This window comes from Thunnus maccoyii, chromosome 14, assembly GCF_910596095.1.
Source record: "Thunnus maccoyii chromosome 14, fThuMac1.1, whole genome shotgun sequence".
Taxonomy (NCBI): domain Eukaryota; kingdom Metazoa; phylum Chordata; class Actinopteri; order Scombriformes; family Scombridae; genus Thunnus; species Thunnus maccoyii.
Window position 1 is genome coordinate 24,512,111 of NC_056546.1, and position 19,676 is coordinate 24,531,786.

The 19,676-nt window shown below is 39.5% G+C and overlaps 1 protein-coding gene across 2 annotated transcripts in view; it reads left to right on the top strand.

Annotated features, from left to right (window-relative positions):
* Window positions 1–19,676, top strand: part of ide (insulin-degrading enzyme) — a 30,729-nt gene that overhangs the window by 926 nt on the left and 10,127 nt on the right. The window contains exons 2-18 of one of the 2 annotated variants that reach the window (XM_042432620.1): window positions 1,530–1,714; window positions 2,429–2,636; window positions 4,194–4,363; window positions 5,717–5,839; window positions 6,915–7,027; window positions 7,267–7,429; window positions 7,654–7,746; window positions 7,889–7,980; window positions 8,331–8,411; window positions 8,989–9,092; window positions 12,444–12,546; window positions 12,682–12,804; window positions 13,285–13,367; window positions 14,003–14,147; window positions 16,820–16,930; window positions 17,145–17,265; window positions 18,319–18,410. In XM_042432620.1, coding sequence (XP_042288554.1) covers window positions 1,530–1,714; window positions 2,429–2,636; window positions 4,194–4,363; window positions 5,717–5,839; window positions 6,915–7,027; window positions 7,267–7,429; window positions 7,654–7,746; window positions 7,889–7,980; window positions 8,331–8,411; window positions 8,989–9,092; window positions 12,444–12,546; window positions 12,682–12,804; window positions 13,285–13,367; window positions 14,003–14,147; window positions 16,820–16,930; window positions 17,145–17,265; window positions 18,319–18,410 — 2,110 coding nt within the window. Of the gene's footprint in view, window positions 1–1,529; window positions 1,715–2,428; window positions 2,637–4,193; window positions 4,364–5,716; window positions 5,840–6,914; window positions 7,028–7,266; window positions 7,430–7,653; window positions 7,747–7,888; window positions 7,981–8,330; window positions 8,412–8,988; window positions 9,093–12,443; window positions 12,547–12,681; window positions 12,805–13,284; window positions 13,368–14,002; window positions 14,148–14,865; window positions 15,011–16,819; window positions 16,931–17,144; window positions 17,266–18,318; window positions 18,411–19,676 lie in introns of both variants that reach the window. The other variant, XM_042432621.1, reaches the window with a different exon arrangement.

The window sequence follows — 19,676 nt, forward strand, 5'->3', positions numbered from 1 at the left end:
CTGTTAAAAAATATTTTTGTTTGTAGAGGTACTTAAATGCCATATTTCTACTAAGGTGGGTTACATCAACCTTCAACCATGAACTATCAACCATGATGAACAGAAGTCGCTCTTTTAGGACGTAGATTTGGTTTTATTTTACTGAATATGTATTTGCCGAGTTGACTTGCGTGAAACCAGGCTTGTATCATGCTTTTTTCTCTCATTTTAAACTGATATATAACTTTAAAAATAAATTGGTACAAAACTGAGACTAAAATTAATATTTTAAATTAACATATGATAGATTTTCACTATAATTGTTACAAGGAAATCAATGCATAAAAAGCTGCAGGCAAGATGCTACTCTGTTTAAATCAACTATCAGCTGTAAACCATTTTCAGACCTCACCTGAGTTTCTGTAGCTCTGTCAGTTTGTTCATTGATATCTTTGAATCATCTCAGAAACTAGCGTTATTTTTCATTCAGCTCCTGAATTTATGGGTAGATCGTCCACCCTGATGTCTGAGCTCACCTGGGAGGCTGCAGCTCACCTGTCTGTGTGTCTCTGTGATGTCAGAGCTCAGGAGTGGCTGCAGCTCACGTAGGGGAAATTATTATAATAAAAATAATAACTCTGCTCTTGATCCACTAATGGAAAGGGGGAGGGATGTTTCTCATTATAATGTCAAAAAAGATAATTATTTGGATTGATTACAGAACATTTTTATTAATCAAGCTGTTATACTTACACTTTGGTTTTTCTTTAAAAAGGACCTGAAATCTTCACTTTTGGGAGCATTTTCACATACAGTTATAAAGATGTTTAATAAAATGACATCATGTCTGAGCAATGATCACAAATTACGTGAAAACACCTAACACCTGAAATATAAATGTAATAACTAATGTTAGTTTTGTCCAGTGAAGACGTTTTCAACTCTGTCACGTTTGAAATGTTTAAACAATAAATTCCAACCGCCTCAGATTCACCACCGTTCATCACAGACTCCACTAGTGCTGGGATGCAGCTAGTTGACAATGCATAACACAAACCTGACAACTCTGCAGAGATCTAACCATAACATTATGTGGAATTAAAATGGCAAGATTGTTTGAGATCAGTAAAAATATTGGAAGGGTCAAATCAGCAAAACCTTGACATACCCAAATCAACATCCATGCTAGGTGCATTTCATTGCTGCACAGTCTGAGTGAACGTCCAGTTGACCAAATTGTGGCATCTGTTAAACCCCCCTGAAAGTCGCTGTAAATCTTAGTGAGGGCTGTTGCATAAGTTGGGAACCAAACCTAGTATGTCTACACAGTCTTTGTCAGCCTTGTCTGACAAGACAAATAATATGCACTAAATGTCATATATGATGTGATTTTTGTCCCCAAAACATGCTGTGCCTTATCAAAAAACCCTCTGTGCTAAAATCTCCCTAGGCTTTCATGTCAAGTTAAATCAGAATATAATCAGGGCTGGACAGACTTCTTGGCTAACTGTGCTACTCCTGAACTGTACATTTGATTTCCTCCACTGCAGGCTGGTGTCATCCTTGCCATTCAGAATGACCGACCCGGCTGTGAATAGGGTGGTTGGTGACATAATTCGCTCTCCCGAGGACAAACGGGTTTATAGGGGCCTGGAGTTTACCAATGGCTTGAAGGCCATGCTCATCAGTGACCCAACCACAGACAAATCCTCAGCTGCTTTGGACGTGCACATAGGTAATGGTCTTTCATCACTATTGTTATGCCAGGACAGGTACTCTGTATTTTTCATGACTTACCACCTTACAGGGATCATCATTCAAACACTTTGGAAGGCAATAGGGAAAAGACACTTAATATGTTAGTATTTTTTTACCCTTCAAATTACAGAAGTAGTCAGCATTTACATAAGATTGTTGTGGCAGAAAGAGGTGGACAACAGAGGAATCAGATGGTCGAGACACAGGTGTCTGACATGTTTGGCATCGGTACAGGTCACAGGTCACAGTGACCTGGCTCTCATTCTCCTACAAGATATATAGGAAAAAAATGTTGTACTTCACAGATGGCCATAGTTACACCTACAGAGTAACCTCAGTACTGGCCATATGTTATCCAGTATTCCTGCCACGAATAAACCTGTAAACGTAATATTTCTACCACTGGTGTCCATTTCACAGAGAAAACAGTTACCTAGTTTCTGACTGCCAGCTATAACTCCTCCTACTTTGACTAAGCAAGTACTAGGTTGCTTTAACTGCAAGATGAGGAAATGATGATGAAATATAATAAATGAGAGAGAGAAAATGACACAAGATGTCAATCTACCACAATAACTTGTTAGTATTACACTAGGTATCTCTTAAAAGTCAAGATGCTTTATCTGTGAACTTAGAAAGACATACAGCTTGTTTGAATTCATTTCTGTGACTTTTTCACTTAAATTCACAGGTTCATTATCGGACCCGGCGAACATCTCAGGCCTAGCGCACTTTTGTGAACACATGCTGTTCTTGGGAACACAGAAGTACCCCAAGGAGAATGAGTACAGCCAGTTCCTCAGTGAGCACGCAGGCAGCTCCAATGCTTTTACCAGTGGAGAGCATACCAACTACTACTTTGACGTGTCCCATGAGCACTTGCAAGGAGCACTAGATAGGTACTTTTGTGTTCATTTGATTGGTTTACAAGTATTTGTTTCCATAGATGCATCTCATGTACATCTTGAATGTGTCCTGTATGTATTAATGTTTTTTTTAGTCATTATTGGCAACAAATGACCCTGACAGCCTGTATTCCAGAACATCAACCCTGCTAACTAGTCTCCAAAATGACCATAGAGATGAAAAAACAACTCTGACACAGTATTTACAAAGATAAGCTTCTCTAAGATAGATAGAAAGATACTGGTGGAATTTGAGGCAATATATAACATGAACAGTAATGAAAAATGCTTATGAGTCTTTTTTTTCCCCCCCTGGGTGCATATACAGTACCTTTTATCCAGTTAGACAGATGTCATATGTTCACCTAAGTAATCAGTATACACAGTGCTTCTATCTTTGGTTACCAGACTCAGCCTCATTGTGCTCTCTTTTGTAACCCTCAGCATAGCTCCCACCCCCACTCAGACCAGAAACCTCAGGCGTAGGGTGAGACTGATGTCCTCTGCCTTGCAGGGGGCTCTGCTCACGTGTCAGCTGTGGTGGTTTGGAGAGAACAGTTGTGTGGTGTCAGAATTTCACCTTTTGGGATAAGCTTACCCACTTATAAATGAATGATAGTCTAGCAAGCACCTGTTTCTGTGTCATAGGCTAATTGTTCCCCTGCAATAGTGAATTGTGAAGACCATCTGGACTGTAGTGGTAGGAAAGGACAGTGCAGGTTATGCTTAAATATTGATGATGTTGCTTCTTTGAAAACATTGTGTCTGAAAGGATTATACGTGTCATTAGCTCCTTAACCATACCCTTGTTATAATAATCAGAATGACTGTATTATATCATACCTTCTGGGTAATGTACATGTCTGGATGGTTGAATGTTTTTCTATATTCAACATGATTGATTATTCAATAGTACAGCTATAGTGGTGTTAGTTGAACATTTTCAGCTAGAATATTTTTTTTAAACCCACCATTTTATGATGGGCTTAACAATTTCACAAGAGCTAGAATACAGGAGGGTGCAACTAAGACTAACAACTGCAAGCACCTCATAATATAATCACATTTCAGAACCAAGGGTCATGGAGTGGTTGCTTTGTAAAAACCTTTTTATTGATTTAAACAACCAGCTACTGTAACTGGTACATTTTGAGTCAGAGCCAACAAGGATTTTGGACGTGACTGTTGCATAAATCTTCCAAGCTACAACAAGAACTAACTGGGGTGTAGCTTTGAAAACATTCAAATTATATGTGGGCTCATCGTTTCCTCATTTGCATGGCAGTTGCTCACTCTTTGTACTTATGCAAATGGTTTCTGTTTCTGCTTTACGTCCTTTTCTGTGTCTACAGATGGTCCTACATACTAGAAACCTTATTTTAACCCAAAACAGTATTAGGCTACCACTCAAAGCCCAAATCTAAAAATGTTCAAAATGACACCACCTTAAGTTTTGTTATCATATATCTGCATGTTGATTCTACAACTTAACTATCTATCTATCGATCTGTCTAATATTCACTTTGTTTTTTCATTTTGCAATATCTGTAGGTTTGCCCAATTCTTCCTGTGCCCACTGTTTGATGAGAGCTGTAAGGACCGTGAGGTTAATGCTGTGGACTCTGAGCATGAGAAGAACCTGATGAATGATGCTTGGAGGCTGTTTCAGTTGGAGAAGGCCACTGGCAACCCTAACCACCCCTTCAGTAAATTTGGAACAGGTAGAAATTCTCCACACTTATCACCAGTCCTCACTTAAACAGCACATTATATTATTCATCATGAATTTTTGCATCATGCCTCCATGGTATGTTGTCATGGTCTGTCACATCTGTATGTGTCTCTCTGTCTAAATATACATTTAACACACAACTGGAACAATATATTTTAGAACACTAGCTCTTTTGCATAGATGATCTGATTTAGATTTTGGACCAGCCTACTAGCATTTTTGCATACCAGTGTTGAAGTAGGTGTTTCTTTAAAGTGCTATGGCTGTGTCATATTTGAATATATGGCGCTTACACACAGAGATTAATCAATGGTTGTGGTTATTCAACATAATTATGGTGGATATTGTAAGATATTAGGCAGCATATATACCTCAACTTATTTGGATTTTGGTAAACACATTTTTTCACATTACTGCAACATTTATATCACTTTATACCCTTTTATATATACATATATTTGATTTATGTGTGAAAATTTCCCCACAAAAAACACATACAGAAACCCTTGCATGTATGACCAAATAAATGAAATAAAAGGAAACGTTCTGTAGAATGAGGTAAACATTGTGGCAGAGGTAGTGTTGATCACTTTATACCTTTTTAACAGTAACCGTGAGGGGAAAGCATCTCGTAGCATGAAAGCAGCTTACTCTGTGTTTCTGTGAATTGCCAGATCAGAGTGACAGGGACTTGGAGTAGCTCCCAGCTCAAAATAGCCACCTGATGGCAGTCTTGAATTATATCTTTATTCCAGTTAAGAATAGAAGAGGATCAGACAGGTCTGAAAGTCCTGCACTCTGAGGAGACAAACATAATCTTCTCCAGATTGTTGCATAGTTTTTCCAAATCAAAAATCCTCAACCACCAGCACTTGCCTCAGAAGTTCCAGTAGGTTACAGTTGTGTTTTAGATTTCATAATCGTTTACAAATGGCAGGGAAGCAGCTTGTTCGTGCACCTGACAGGCTATTGTCACCTCATAAACTACAAGTTGGTTGACCTATCATGTTCTCACAGTTTCCTATTTTAGTCCTCTGAATATTTAATGCCGTTCTCAAGAAGATCATTCTGACATTATTCTGTGGCTGCATCCTTTGTATTCTGAAAACAGGAACATTCATTGTTCCACTCAGTGCATCTATCTGTCCATTCTCCATATTACATCAAATATTCTGTCAATATGTTGCTCACATTTTGGAATCTATTTACTGAAACCTCATTGATAATTGCAGTTGGATAATGAAGATGAACCTGCTTTTTAGACTGGCAAATGCAGATTGATTTCATGTATTTTGTTTTTTAAAGAACTCTTATCCATTGGGCTGATTTATTTCTTTTATAGGTAACAAATTGACCCTTGAGACCAGACCATCTAAAGATGGGATTGACATCCGTCAGGAGCTCCTGAAGTTTCACTCCACATACTACTCCTCTAATCTCATGGGACTCTGTGTGTTAGGAAGAGGTAAGAAATGTCATGTTTAAATGTTACAAAGACCTCGACAGTACTCGTGACATGACAACCCTTTGAATTGTCTCTTACTCAATACAAGAAAGAGGAACAAAGACTGCAAGTCATTGAGGACTTGGTGGAAGTGGCCTAAGGATGTTTACAACAATATCTCTAGGTTTTTTTTTCAAATAATTATACAGTATATCAGCATAGCATACACCATTGTCAAATCAATTGAGATACTGTACCTTGGTATAATTACCAAAAACAAATGAGACCATTTGTAAGACAGAGTAGCTTCTACCTAATTCCAGTTGTAGTAATTTTTCAAAGGGTAGTGCATGTTTCCCCTACACCTCCTTTCTTCCTGTCCTGCATGTTTGTCTTCTCTATAGCTTTGCTGAACACAGTGGAGTTGATTTATTGTGTTAACATCATCTCCCCATTGGCCCATCACTAGTTTCACCCTTTGTAATCCTCTGTAGTTGTGAAAAACTCTGCTGCCTGTCATAAAAGAACAGCACCCTCTTCCTGTTCTGTCAATTACAACAGTCTTGGTGTTGAAGGGACAGTTGAACAAATGACCCAATAAAGCTACTGTTATATATCCTAAGATACAACTGACAGTCAATGTTCTTAATGATGGTCTTTTTTTTCTACATTTAAGAATGATTGTTAATGAATTATTGATATTGGGATGTGACACATAGCACCTTTTTAACACTTACTGTCCACACTTAGTGTCCATTTTATCTTAGTTAATTGTATTCATTTTTCTTTACAGGTGTTGAACTCAGTTAGCTCTTATTGAATGAAGTGTCACTTGCATGTTCATCTTCCGCTGAAATGTTGCAACACTGTCATTGCCATTTGAATTGTAAGTGACACAGTGTGACATAAGTGCTTATAAGAGCACTCTAGCATGATTAATAGCTCCCAGTGGCTCTCAGTTACTACGCTGCTGAATGTCTAATATGTTGTGCATTTACTAGTAAAAAAAAAATATATATATATCAAGAGTGACAGTTGCGAGCATCATGGAAGTTGATAATTAATGGTCAAAATGTGATCTCCTCCTCACCCACAGAATCACTAGATGAGTTGACCTCCATGGTGGTCGAGTTATTTGGAGAAGTGGAGAACAAGAACGTGCCTATCCCAGAATTTCCAGAGCACCCCTTTCAGGAGGAACATCTCAGAGTGAGCCTAGCTTATTTCCCCGGTGTTTCTTGCTCTTTATGTCAGAGGTGTGATGTAAGGCCATAGCCAGTAATGAGAAGGTCATTTTCATTATGAACTGACTGTTTGCGATATGAAAATATATATTCATTTCTTTGTTTGGACTGTACAGCATCACTTATCATGTGTTTAGTTTTCTAAACTCTCCTTTAACACTTCTTTAGTAACTTGATCTTATTTTTTCTTGTTTTCTATCATAGCAATTCTACAAAGTGGTGCCTATCAAAGACATCAGGAATCTGTATGTGACTTTCCCCATCCCAGACCTACAGAAGTACTACAAGTCAAACCCAGGACATTATCTGGGACATCTGATTGGTCATGAAGGACCCGGAAGTTTGTTATCCGAGCTAAAATCTAAAGGTGGGACACAAAGTAGAGCTTCAAGATAATCGACAATAATGTCTTAAACAGCTTTGTGTTTAAGGAACACATTCAACCCTAATGGGTAGCGCCAACACAGAGCACAACACACTTTTTTTAAATATATAATTAATATATTTTTTCAGTATTTCAGGAATATTGTAAAAGTTAAAGTCAATCTACTGATGATCAAATGACAATAACCATGAATATTATTCTTTTAGGCTGGGTGAACACACTTGTTGGTGGGCAGAAAGAAGGAGCCAAAGGATTCATGTTCTTTATCATCAATGTGGACTTGACAGAGGAGGGCCTCTGTAAGTAGTGCTCGCTACATTCACCATTTACTGGTGTGCTTTGCATGTGGTTATTATTCCCCACTGTGGTCAGACTGGTATATGTGTGGGTAAATTAAATGTAAACAATGAGCATTGACGCATGTTCTACATGTCACTGCAGTACACGTTGAGGACATCATATTCCACATGTTCCAGTACATTCAGAAACTGCGTACCGAGGGACCTCAGGCGTGGGTGTTTGAGGAGTGCAAGGTAATTAATGATGTATATTCAGTGACAACATTTCAGACAGGAAGGGCAGGACAAACTTGACCCTCCTTATGTCTGGTTACTGGAAAAACTAATTGACAGGCAGCAGAGGCTGATGTATTCCATCCCACCTGCTGACTGTACAGTTAGCCACGTCAAACAAACCTCATTTAGCTTGTGGATAATATTACATTCCAATGCAACATACAAAAAAATGACAAAACTGAGCTCTTGGTTTAAATTCTGTACTTTCCCTTTCTAGAATCTATCTCAACATCTGAACTGTGTGTAGTTGTTATATGTGCTTGTGACATGCTCTCTGTCTCTCTCTCTCCCTCCCTCTCCCCCTCTAGGATTTAAACAAAGTGGCCTTCAGGTTCAAGGACAAGGAGCGACCCCGTGGCTATACTTCCAAAGTGGCTGGTTTACTACATGTAGGTCCACTCTCCAACTGCAAAGGTTGTTTCCAGGGAGACGCAATGCAGCTCATTGCGTCTGTACCTGCTGTCGTCATCAGGCTTCCTGGTCTGTTGTAAGACTGGAGAATGGAGATTTTTTAGAGCCATGGTCGATATTAGGCTAGACATGTTTTTTTTTTTTGGGGGGGGGGGGGGTTGTATTACTGTAGCAGCAAGGGTCATTGACTAGAGTACATCATGGCCTCTGTTGCACTTATTACAGGCTTTTTTTCTGTGTATGTCTCCTCCTAGGTTTTGCAGTGCAAATAATTGTCTCTCACCCTCTGTTATAACAAGATGCTTGTAGTCCTCATATTACACCCCTGTGAGATAAAATGTAATAACAGTGTAGCAAGCATTTAGTCTGACTTTCATTTTCTTCATGCAACAGTTTGCATTCTTCCTTCCAGTTATAAAATGTTGTGGTGCACAGATCACACATCTATGAACAATAAAGACACAAGCTTTAACAATAAGTAACCTAACCCCACCCCACCTCACCTCCCACCCCATGCAGTACAATGCTAATGCTATTGCTCTCCGTGTATTTCAGTACTACCCTCTTGAAGAGGTTCTAGCAGCAGAGTACCTTTTGGAGGACTTCAGGCCAGATCTGATTGAGATGGTGCTGGATAAGCTGAGACCAGAACATGTCAGGTCAGTGTGAGAATATCAGTCTCTGGTCATGAACAGAAAATCAATGCCATCCATGTGCTTTCAGCTATGGTCACTTTCCTTACTCCAGTATAATGTACTGGTTGACTTGACTAATTTCACAGCAAACTCTCAACTCCTGAATAAATGTTTGTTTTTTGATGATCAATTACCACAAGACCAGTCATAGTTATGTACCTCAACAATTACAATAGTTTGTCTTCCACAGTAACATTAGGCTAATGCTTTAACACACCACTTTACTAAATCTGGCACTATGTGATCAGTGTGATAAATTGTAACACTGTAATGTATATTACTTGCAGGAAATTACCTTTTTCCTTGAATTTGCTTTATTTATTAGGGCCTGAGCCCAAAGGGCGAAGACCCTATTGTTTTTCGTGTGTTTGTTTCTTTCTTATTATTATTCTTTATTAATCCGCCACTTTAACTCTAAATTTGACCCCCTAAACATGCTCAAAAACTCACCAAATTTGGCACGCACATCAGGTCTGGTGAAAAATTTGATAAAATGTAAAAATTAACCCCCGAAGTTCCAAAATGTGCTCTCTAGCGCCACCTATGTATCTAAAACGGCCGCCACGGCCCGTAGGAATGTCGTAGAGAGATCGAACCAAAACTCAATTATTCGTCTCATCAAGACCTACAAATCATACGCTGACACCCCTGACCTAAATCCAACAGGAAGTCTGCAATCAGCTTTTCAAAATAAGACTTTGCCCCAATTTTTGCCCCCGAACAAACGCTATCTCCTCCTAGGGCGTTAATGGTATCGGCTTCAAACTTAAATACATGACTTATCACACTGTGTTGAGCAAAAGTTATTAAAAACTTTGTAATAACTCGAACGGTTTAGATTTAGTAAGCCCTGAAAGTTGGAGTGCGACATTACACCTTACAATGTAAACCAATGGGGAGGCAATCTCTGGGCATGGACTTTGTGCCAAACTGGGGCATCTGGCGTCTAAACTATAAGTCTGACCACTTTCAAACCTGTATCAATGGATTCGCGACGAAAATTCCTACAAAAAAATGTGATTTTTATGTAGGATTTGGCCAAAGTCATGGGATTTATGAGGATATTTCACAAGAAGCGTTCTCTAATATCCTCCTCTCCAACTGCTCCTGGTGATGTCACTCCCTCAGTGCTCTGAAACATTCCGCAATACACACTCATTACAAAATCACAGGAGGAGCAAGAAAAGACTTTAAAACTCACACTCTAATATCTCAAAAACAATAAAAGATAGAAAACACATGTAAATTCAAGATTTGTAGGTCAAAGTCTCGTGGCTCATTTAAAGTTCAAATGAAGTTTGTATCTAAAATTATGTGGAAGCAGTAAATGTTCAAAAAGGTGTGGGTTCGCTCACACTCTCCATTCAAATATATGAGTATTTTTCTGTGTCCAGCTGCAGTTACTTATTGTCTCTACACACACTCATTATAAAATCACAGGAGGAGCAAGAAAAGACTTTAAAACTCACACTCTAATATCTCAAAAACAATAAAAGATAGAAAACACATGTAAATTCAAGATTTGTAGGTCAAAGTCTCGTGACTCATTTAAAGTTCAAATGAAGTTTGTATCTAAAATTATGTGGAAGCAGTAAATGTTCAAAAAGGTGTGGGTTCGCTCACACTCTCCATTCAAATATATGAGTATTTTTCTGTGTCCAGCTGCAGTTACTTATTGTCTCTACACACCTGACAGTACACATGTCAATCAAACTTTCAAAATAAAAGCACACCACACTTGTAAGAAATATCCCTCATATATATAATTGTCTGTGAACAGAGGGGTGGGCTCACAGAGAGACACTGGTTAGTATTGTGTGTCAAAAGACTCTCACACTGATCATCTCCAAACGTTTTCTTGGTTCCCAGAAGCTTAGCTGACTGCGCTGCGGCCCGACGTGCGCAAGGGCGCGAAGGCCCGTACAACGCTGCTTGCAGCTTTAATTACATTTGCATTTTGCACAAATAGACACAATACATTATATATGTATAAAACACCAAAGAAATACTGAAGTCTTTGAAACTAGTGTCTGTGCTTACAGTTAAATAGTACTTTTTGTTGCTTGCCAGATGTAATAAAAGTGTTGTTGGCCTACTTTGAAGGCGATGACAGACAACTTTACAAATTTGATTCTCTCTGCAAGTTCGAAAAGGGACTGTTTGTTATATCAGGAGATATGTGTGCTCAGGAATACACAAGATTTTCTCTTTGAATTGGAAATACAGGTGTCCTAATAGGGTTTCACATGAACAAGTTGGCCATTTATGAAATCTTCTCTGACTTGTTATACATGCCCCATGTTATTTTAAATATTGGCACATCAAATTGTATTTGAGCTTGACAACTTGATATGCTGGCAGACATAGTTGGTAGCCAGAGTTTACTGTGTGTTTTGGACCTAAACACTATGTGGTTGTAACATGATGTAAATCTAAGTCTAGTCTTTTTTGTCCTCTGTAAACATGCTGAATAGGTTAGATTTTTGAGGAGTGAACTCTGAGAAACTTTTCAATTTTCCTGTTCAGTTTATAACCTCTGCAAGAGGATTACCTACCAGAGACCATATACAACATGAGATTAATGTTGGAAAACAGAAGAAATGTGCACATATTTGGTGGGAATAGCACAGTCTCTACTTTTGCAGCTGCACTTTGAGTTCACATCACAGTCTTGCCTGGCGTAGCTTTAACAGTTTAATTTTATGAGATGCTACTGTTTTTTCAAGCAAAGTGCAGACTTGTAGTAACTAGTCCATTTCTTAATGCTCACCAAGGAAGAAATTGCATGCACTCATTGGCTGACCCTGACAGTTTGCGTGCCAGTCTCCTCTTCTACTGAAGTGGCTATTTAACCTTGGGGTTTTGCCAGCACTGCTTGGAATTCATGACAGTGAAGTGAAGGGAAGTGAAGTTACAGCAAGTTAGGTTGCATCACTAAAATGCTGGAAATTTGGTTGATACACAATTTGGTTTTATATTGAGTCCTAGTTGTTTGTTGTATAACAAACAGTAACCTTCTATTGACACTATGACTGAATAAATAATGTTTAGGTACCATTGAAACACACACTATAAATGCAGCACACTGAGGGCTTAAACTTTGCAGACATAGGAATTCTAAACAAAGCTCATCTGTTACAGGCAGACAGTGTGTCAATAGATCTCCGCTGCATTGAACGCGATCCAAATTGTGGAATACTAATAGAAAAGCGCTCACATCTCACATTGTATAGCAGTAATAGAGTAACTAATCAGCTCTTTAGAGAGGTTTTTATATCAATGTAAAATGACCAGGTTGACTCCTTTTTTTTCCAGAGTTGCAGTGGTGTCAAAGTCATTTGAAGGGCAAACAGACAAAAAAGAAGAATGGTATGGCACGCAGTACAAACAGGAGGCCATCTCTGAAGAGACCATCAAGGTGAATCACTGTGGTCATGCTGCTCTCAACAAATCACACAATACTAGCAGTCTGGCTGTTCAGCTTGTGATAAATACATGACAACAGCTTAAGTTTTAGAAGATACTGGTCTCTGATTATACATTTGTGTTTCAGAAATGGGAAAATGCAGACCTCAATGGGAAGTTCAAGTTACCGATGAAAAACGAGTTCATCCCTACCAACTTTGAGATCTACCCTCTTGAGAAAGACTCTCCATCCATGCCCACTTTAATCAAGGCAAGTGTTTTCACTGTACTGCTTTATCATCAAAGTAGCATCACTCTTCATTACAGGACTAGACAGTCTTTGCTTAAATGAGTATTGTGAAAAAATCTCTTATGTTTTCATATGGTAATAAGGGATTGTTGCGACTGAGACAAAGCATTTAGCACTGTTGTTGCCATCATGTTAAGATAAGAGGAACTGAGCTATTAACAACAGCTTGCATATTCCGGTCTCTGAAGGAAAGACTGAATAAAAGCTGCTGTGCCTTTTTCTTCATCGTTGTTACTGCTGAGTGCAAAGACCACATTGTGATCTGTTGACATCAAAGTCATTTCATTGAATTTATAAGCAAAAGCACACTATATGCTTATTCTGTGAAGTTAAACTGCATTTGCTGACATATTCTCATGCCATCTGTTATCTTTGAGCATAAAGAACTTTCAATGAACATGAATGTCAGAACTGCCTGTGTGTGGCCTTCGTTTCTACCAGGACACTGCTATGAGCAAGGTGTGGTTCAAGCAGGATGACAAGTTCTTCCTGCCCAAAGCATGCCTGAACTTCGAGTTCTTCAGGTACGTAACTAACTTGAACCATCATAATCCTGTTGGGATTTTGAGCACAACATCCTACACCAGTAAATCAACTTTCTACTTGGTAGTACTGAAAGCCTGCCACTACCTAATGTGAGCAACATAGAGTCAGCTGCTCTTTAAGGCAGGATGATGCCAATGGCGTTAGAGGATTTCAGGATTTATTAAGAAATGCTCAACTCTAGAACAAAGAAAGAAGAAGACTTAAACTGACTTCCTCGTCCAGTGTTGCTATAATTTACCAGGGAGCCATAATGCTTCCAAAAACAGCTGTGGATTTTCATTTCAGTTGCCACATAGGTGGTATTAACAATATGAGCTGGGCTAGTCTGTACCAGCAAAGTTTAGGCAATAGTTGACAGCTGATACACTCCCAAAGCTTTCTGTTATTATTAACACTGACAATTGAGTGCACACTATGAACCAAATAATTGCAAATACCAAACCAACTGCCCTGCACTGAAATGTTTGTGGTACCGTTACACCCCTAATAACCACATGTTAGAATCATGGACCAAGCTGTATGTGCTAGCTTTTGTTCATATTTCAAAAAAATGTAGAGACAAACATCTCTACGCTGCTTATGGTTTGTTTGACCACTGCCATTTTCTCTACAGCCCGTTTGCGTATGTGGACCCGTTGCATTGTAACATGGCATATTTATACCTGGAGCTCCTCAAGGACTCCCTCAACGAGTATGCATATGCAGCCGAGCTAGCTGGCTTGAACTATGACCTCCAAAATACCGTCTATGGGATGTATGTAAGTATTCAAATTCTCTCCCTGTCGCCCTCATGCTGCATCCCAAACCAAACCTTAAGTCCCCTTACCCTTTATCATCCTCAGACTTGGCTACTGTAGCTTGGCCAGGCCAGGCCTGGGTTGACGAGTACTTTAAAGCCATCTATGTGGCTAAATGAGAAGGTCACATGACATTGAACACAGTGTATTTGGTAAATCATTGTATTATTAGTAGTATTATTTTCTGTAATACCTCAACACTCTCATGTGGCAACCAAAATAAACTGTGTGCAGAAACTCTCCAACCCAGACCTGGCTGGTCTTAGTCTACCTTCTGTTCCATCTGCATCTTCCTCTTCATTCTTCATCAATCTTTTTTCCCCTCTTTGCTCAACCGCCTCCCACCAAACCCTCATGACTACTTAAGAGGTGTTTATTTCCTCATGTGGTCAGGCAGATTGGATCCTTGTCGTTTCTGTCTTTTAGATTGATTAGGTCTAGCTGCACACCTGTAGTTATCACATCAGGTGAAGCCGGCGCTAGACAGAGCACGAGTCCTCCGTAGAATATATTTGTCTGTTTTTACGGAATAGAAAGCCGGTCACGAGGCTGCATATACATACTCATCTTATCATTCTTCTTGTACTTGTGCTGTCTTATCTTTTTTTTTTTGGACAACCCCTTCAACATTCCCAACAAACATGTATTTGTTTTTTGTTCTTTTTTTCCCCTCCATTAGTCGCTACCTATATGCAGACCCCCTGCACTGCAACATGACCTACTTGTTACTCAGGTTACTGAAGGATGATTTAAAAGAGTATACATATGCAGCCCGCCTGGCAGGGCTGGTGTATGGCGTAGCCTCAGGGATGAATGCCATCCTCGTAAGTAAGCTGTTTTGAAGTCTGGAGGGATCGGGGCAACAGTGAAGGGTCCACTTTGAGGCTTTGAGAGAGTGTGGAAATGGCTGGTTTTCTACGCTCGGTTTGATTATGTGAAGTGCTGTGTGTCCTTTTTCTCCAACTAGAAGGATTTGTGGGAAATCTTTGCTTGCTACTGCATTCCCTGCCCACATCAACTAAATTTATCACCTAACTAAGATGGCTGATTACAGCACTCTGGGCATGTCATATAAGCAGTTTTATTTCTAACTACGATTAAGAAATTCACCTCTTATCTCAAGAGAATCTTTTTATTATATATCCTCAGAGGAGAGCACATCTGTTCATACTTTTTTTTTTTAAAAAAAAGCTCTTTGTCACTTCTTTTTCTACGATTAAGATTGATGTTGTTGAAATGCTGTGATTAGTTAAATTGGGTTTCACTTTAGTCCCTTAGGCACTAAAATGAGCAAATTCTAGGTTTGTGAAGACTTCCGGTGTACACTGTTTTTGTCCAAAGACACATGAGTGACTGAAATTATAGACTCACTTCCAAAATTCAGGGTAATGCGTTAAGACAGTCAATGCACAGCAGAGAGCGGTAGGAGCATCTTTACCTACTCTGTGTAATTATTTTGTGTTCTTTTGGCTGCCATTGTGTAGCTTTCATCGTATTAGTGTCATTGAGACCGTACATTAAAATGTGTCTGTAGCGAGACACAAGGAATAAAACCAAATGATTCAGATTCTCTGAGATATTTATAGTCATATTTCTGCTGATGCAAGTGCACAAAGCAAGTTGGAAGCAGATCTGTATTCAGGAGGTTTGATCGATGTAGTTAAGACCAACGTCTGTGTTTCCCCCCAATTTATAACAGCAGTTTGTTAGTGTGTGTGAGTCTTACTCTGGGATTCAGTGTTTCAATGTAAAGTAACAACCTGCCTGTGAATGAAACTGCGGTGGTGGTGTTTTCCTCTTTGCTTTCATCTTTCTAACTTCCTTCTCACTAACACTCTGCACCCTTTGTCACATGACCTAGTGACCTGCATTCATTGTCCTGGTATAGATCCTTTTTAGCAAGTACCTTTTACCATTGTAAATTCATGATTGTAGTCTGTCCTTAGGGATGGCAATTCAACACACTATGATAGGCTGTACGTAATTGATTTGAGTCAGCAGTATTGGTGTGGCTGGCTGGGCGTTCGTCAAGGTTAATGATGTTAGGAGAGATTACTTTTAACAGGTGTCACCGCAGGGACTTAGCGACAGGGAGAGGCGAGGAATGGGATGAGTCTGAGAGCATAGCCATGTAGCTGGAGGTTTTGCTGAATCATGAAGGGCCATAAGGTGTGGATGACACTGCAAAGTGGAGGCTTTAAATAACCTTGACTGCTCTTTTCCATTTTTAAAATATTCAATTTCCATAGAAAAAACCTAAGCATCAACCACCTAGTTCTGTTATGTTTCTCTGAGACACTATAATGAAGTATGTTTGCACTACAGGAGGTGATGGATCGATGCTTCTTTTAGATCAGTCTTCTTATATAGATGTTGTACCCTGTTTTATAGCACACAAACACATTGTTACAGTGATTTACTTTATTTGTGGTAGTGAAGAGTCATCTTAAGCTGTTGGGTGATGGGCTTTTCTTGACAGCCACACTTAATAAATAAATGCATCAAAACTATCAAGTAACAATGAAAGTAAGATCTGTAAAATGCTTTAGGAAGACCACTGATCATGCTAGACTCTCCTTGTTTTTCCATTTGCTGATGATGTACCACCTTTCCTCTGTCACTGTCTGCCGCAGCTGTCTGTTAAAGGTTACAATGACAAACAGTACATCCTGTTGAAGAAGATAATTGAGAAGATGGCCACTTTTGAGATCAATGAGAAGCGCTTTGACATCATCAAGGAAGCGGTAAGCTCTGACTGCAACTCTGTCATCAGTGAGAAGTCATAGTCAGCCAGTTAAAGGACTCTTAGAAATTTACTGGATTGATTCAGCACTTTTTTTTTACCCTGGTTTATAGCACAGAAAAGTAAAGTAACAAAAGTAGTTTTGATATTCTTTTTTTATCTAGTTCATAAAGTGTTGATGTGGAACTGACTTTGCTTTCTCTTTCTGTCTGCAGTACATGAGGTCTTTGAATAACTTCAGAGCCGAGCAGCCTCACCAGCACGCCATGTACTACCTCCGTCTCCTAATGACCGAGGTTGCTTGGACCAAAGATGAGCTCAGAGAGGCTCTGGATGGTGAGACACTGCTCTTAATTTCTCTCTGTCTCTCTTCTGTCTCAAAGTCCCAGCCCTTGTACTCAGTAGCCTCTTTTCTACCGTGGGCCAAACTGAGTTCACTGCAACACAGAATAAATGCAGCTTACACATATTGAGTTCTTCTGTTTACAACTGAGAAAGGGGAGTTTTGTAAATAGTGAGCAGTGTCTGAAATTAACATTTTAACTCAGCAGAGGCCTAAAAATACATACATTCTGTTGAATAGTTACAACAAACATCACAATGGCAGTAAGAAATGTCATTATTTCTCAGTTTCTAGGCTGAAGTTCTGGGCTCGCAGTGGATAAAGGGCTACTCTTTTGCTTCTCTCACCTCAGCTCTTGCCTTCTCTTCTTCTTCCCTCTGTTTTCCTCCGTAAATCCTCATTTGAATGCAGAGGCTGTCCTCCAGCAGATGCCTCCCTAGCTGCAGTCTTCCCTTTCCGCAGTGCCAGTCTGGAACCTGAAGGGCAGATTGTTATATTTTTACCACAGAGCTTACACAGGCTATCCTCGGATTCACACGAGACTCAATTAACCTGCAGGGTCAGGCCTGTAGCCCAGTCACCAGGGCCTCCAATTACCACGGCTTGTTCCCTTATCAGTGTCCTTACCCTCCCGCCGTCCCCTGTCTGGGATCTGTGAGACACTTTCAGTCTCGTTTCCTAGATTGTGTGTGCTGGTGGTGCTGTGGACAAACAATCATTTGGGTAAAGTGTGTGTGTGTGTGTGTGTCTGTAGTAGCTTAGCTCCTTGAATCTGGGTCAGACGTTGCTTGAATTCAGATTGCCCAGCCCACATTGAGACAGACTTAATTTTTGTGCATGTGTAAGTGAATGTGTTAGTGTGTGTAACCAGACTTGTGTGAATGTCTATTGTGTGACTATTGCTGTACAATGGAGAAGCCACACACACACATACACACACACACCAGTTATTCCTTTTTCTTACTGATTGTCTTGATAGCAGCTCAGGAAATTGCTTGGGATATTGCTCTCTGATTGATTGCTGTTGTCTGTGATCTGTATTCCAGATGTAACTCTCCCACGCCTCAAGGCCTTCATACCTCAGCTATTGTCCCGGTTACATATTGAAGCCCTTCTCCATGGCAACATCACCAAGGAGGTTTGTCACTGTGTTTTTACTGCCAGCTGAGAGAATCTGAATTTTGTTACATCTCTGCCTTGATGGATTTGTAGATTCACAATAGTAAAGCTTTCCCTTCACAATGAGGCAGTAAGTTTCATAAAATAAGTGTATGCATTTTTACTTAGTGAATATAAAATACACCTTTTTTTTTTTTTTACTCGAGCAACATTTCAGTCACCTTCAGCCTCCCAATGGTATCACAGAGGATTATTGTGGAAAACCTCTTATAAGATCCTGCGATCAAGTCACACTTTATATGAGGTCCCAGCTGTCGCAGCACCCGGCTTTACGCCTCGTAATGATGACAGCGTCACAGTCTGGCGGAGAGAGAATTGGATTCACCAGTGAGAGCAATGATCCATTTCGTCATCACAGAGCAGCGGTGTAGACCTGCTTCTGAAACATCAGAGCAAGAAGTGACCCAAGTAGTTATGAGACTGTGCGTGGTCATGTTTTGATGAGAAATTTGTATTCATTAGCCTCATCAAATCAGGCAGATTAAAAAGCTGGAAAAGATCACCTTAAAACATGATTTAAAAACAGCTTTTGGTGATGTAACTTCAATGACTGTGTCCAGTTTGTGGTTTAATGGCAACAACAGCTAAATACTGTTGCCATGCAGGGTATGTGCTTTTTCTGCTCCAATATTTAAACTTTTGCTCCACAAGCCCAACTTTTTTATGTTTGGTGGGTTTTTTTTTTCCTCCCTTCAGTAACTTCAAATGCTCTGTTAATCTAAATTAGAGAAAAACATAAACCCCCAGTGGTTTTGGTTTTATTTGCAGTGGTTGTGAGTTATCTGCTACAAAGACTTCTGCTGCAGGAAGATAATCCACAGAACTCATTATTTTCCAACTATTTTCTGCAGAAGGTGAAAAAATACTAAGTGTCTGTGGATTATCCTCACTACACTGAACTTTGTTTCTGGAAACGTACATTGCTTTGGGAGTCACAAACAAAATCATTTTAACCACACTGCGAATATCTCACTATTCCAAATATAACCAAACATATCTGCATGACAAGTTAGTGAAAGAAGAAGTTGACTGCATTGCTATAGCCATGTGTACAATCAATTTGCTAAAGAAATTGATGGAAAATGTCCAGTGTCAAGATAACTTAATTCTGGTCACGTAGAACCCACAGCTTAATGCAGCTTGTTGGGAGTTGTCAGAAGAAATTCTGGTATATGTACATAAAAAAATCACTAACAGTGAAAGGAGCCAGGTCAAGGGAAAATGT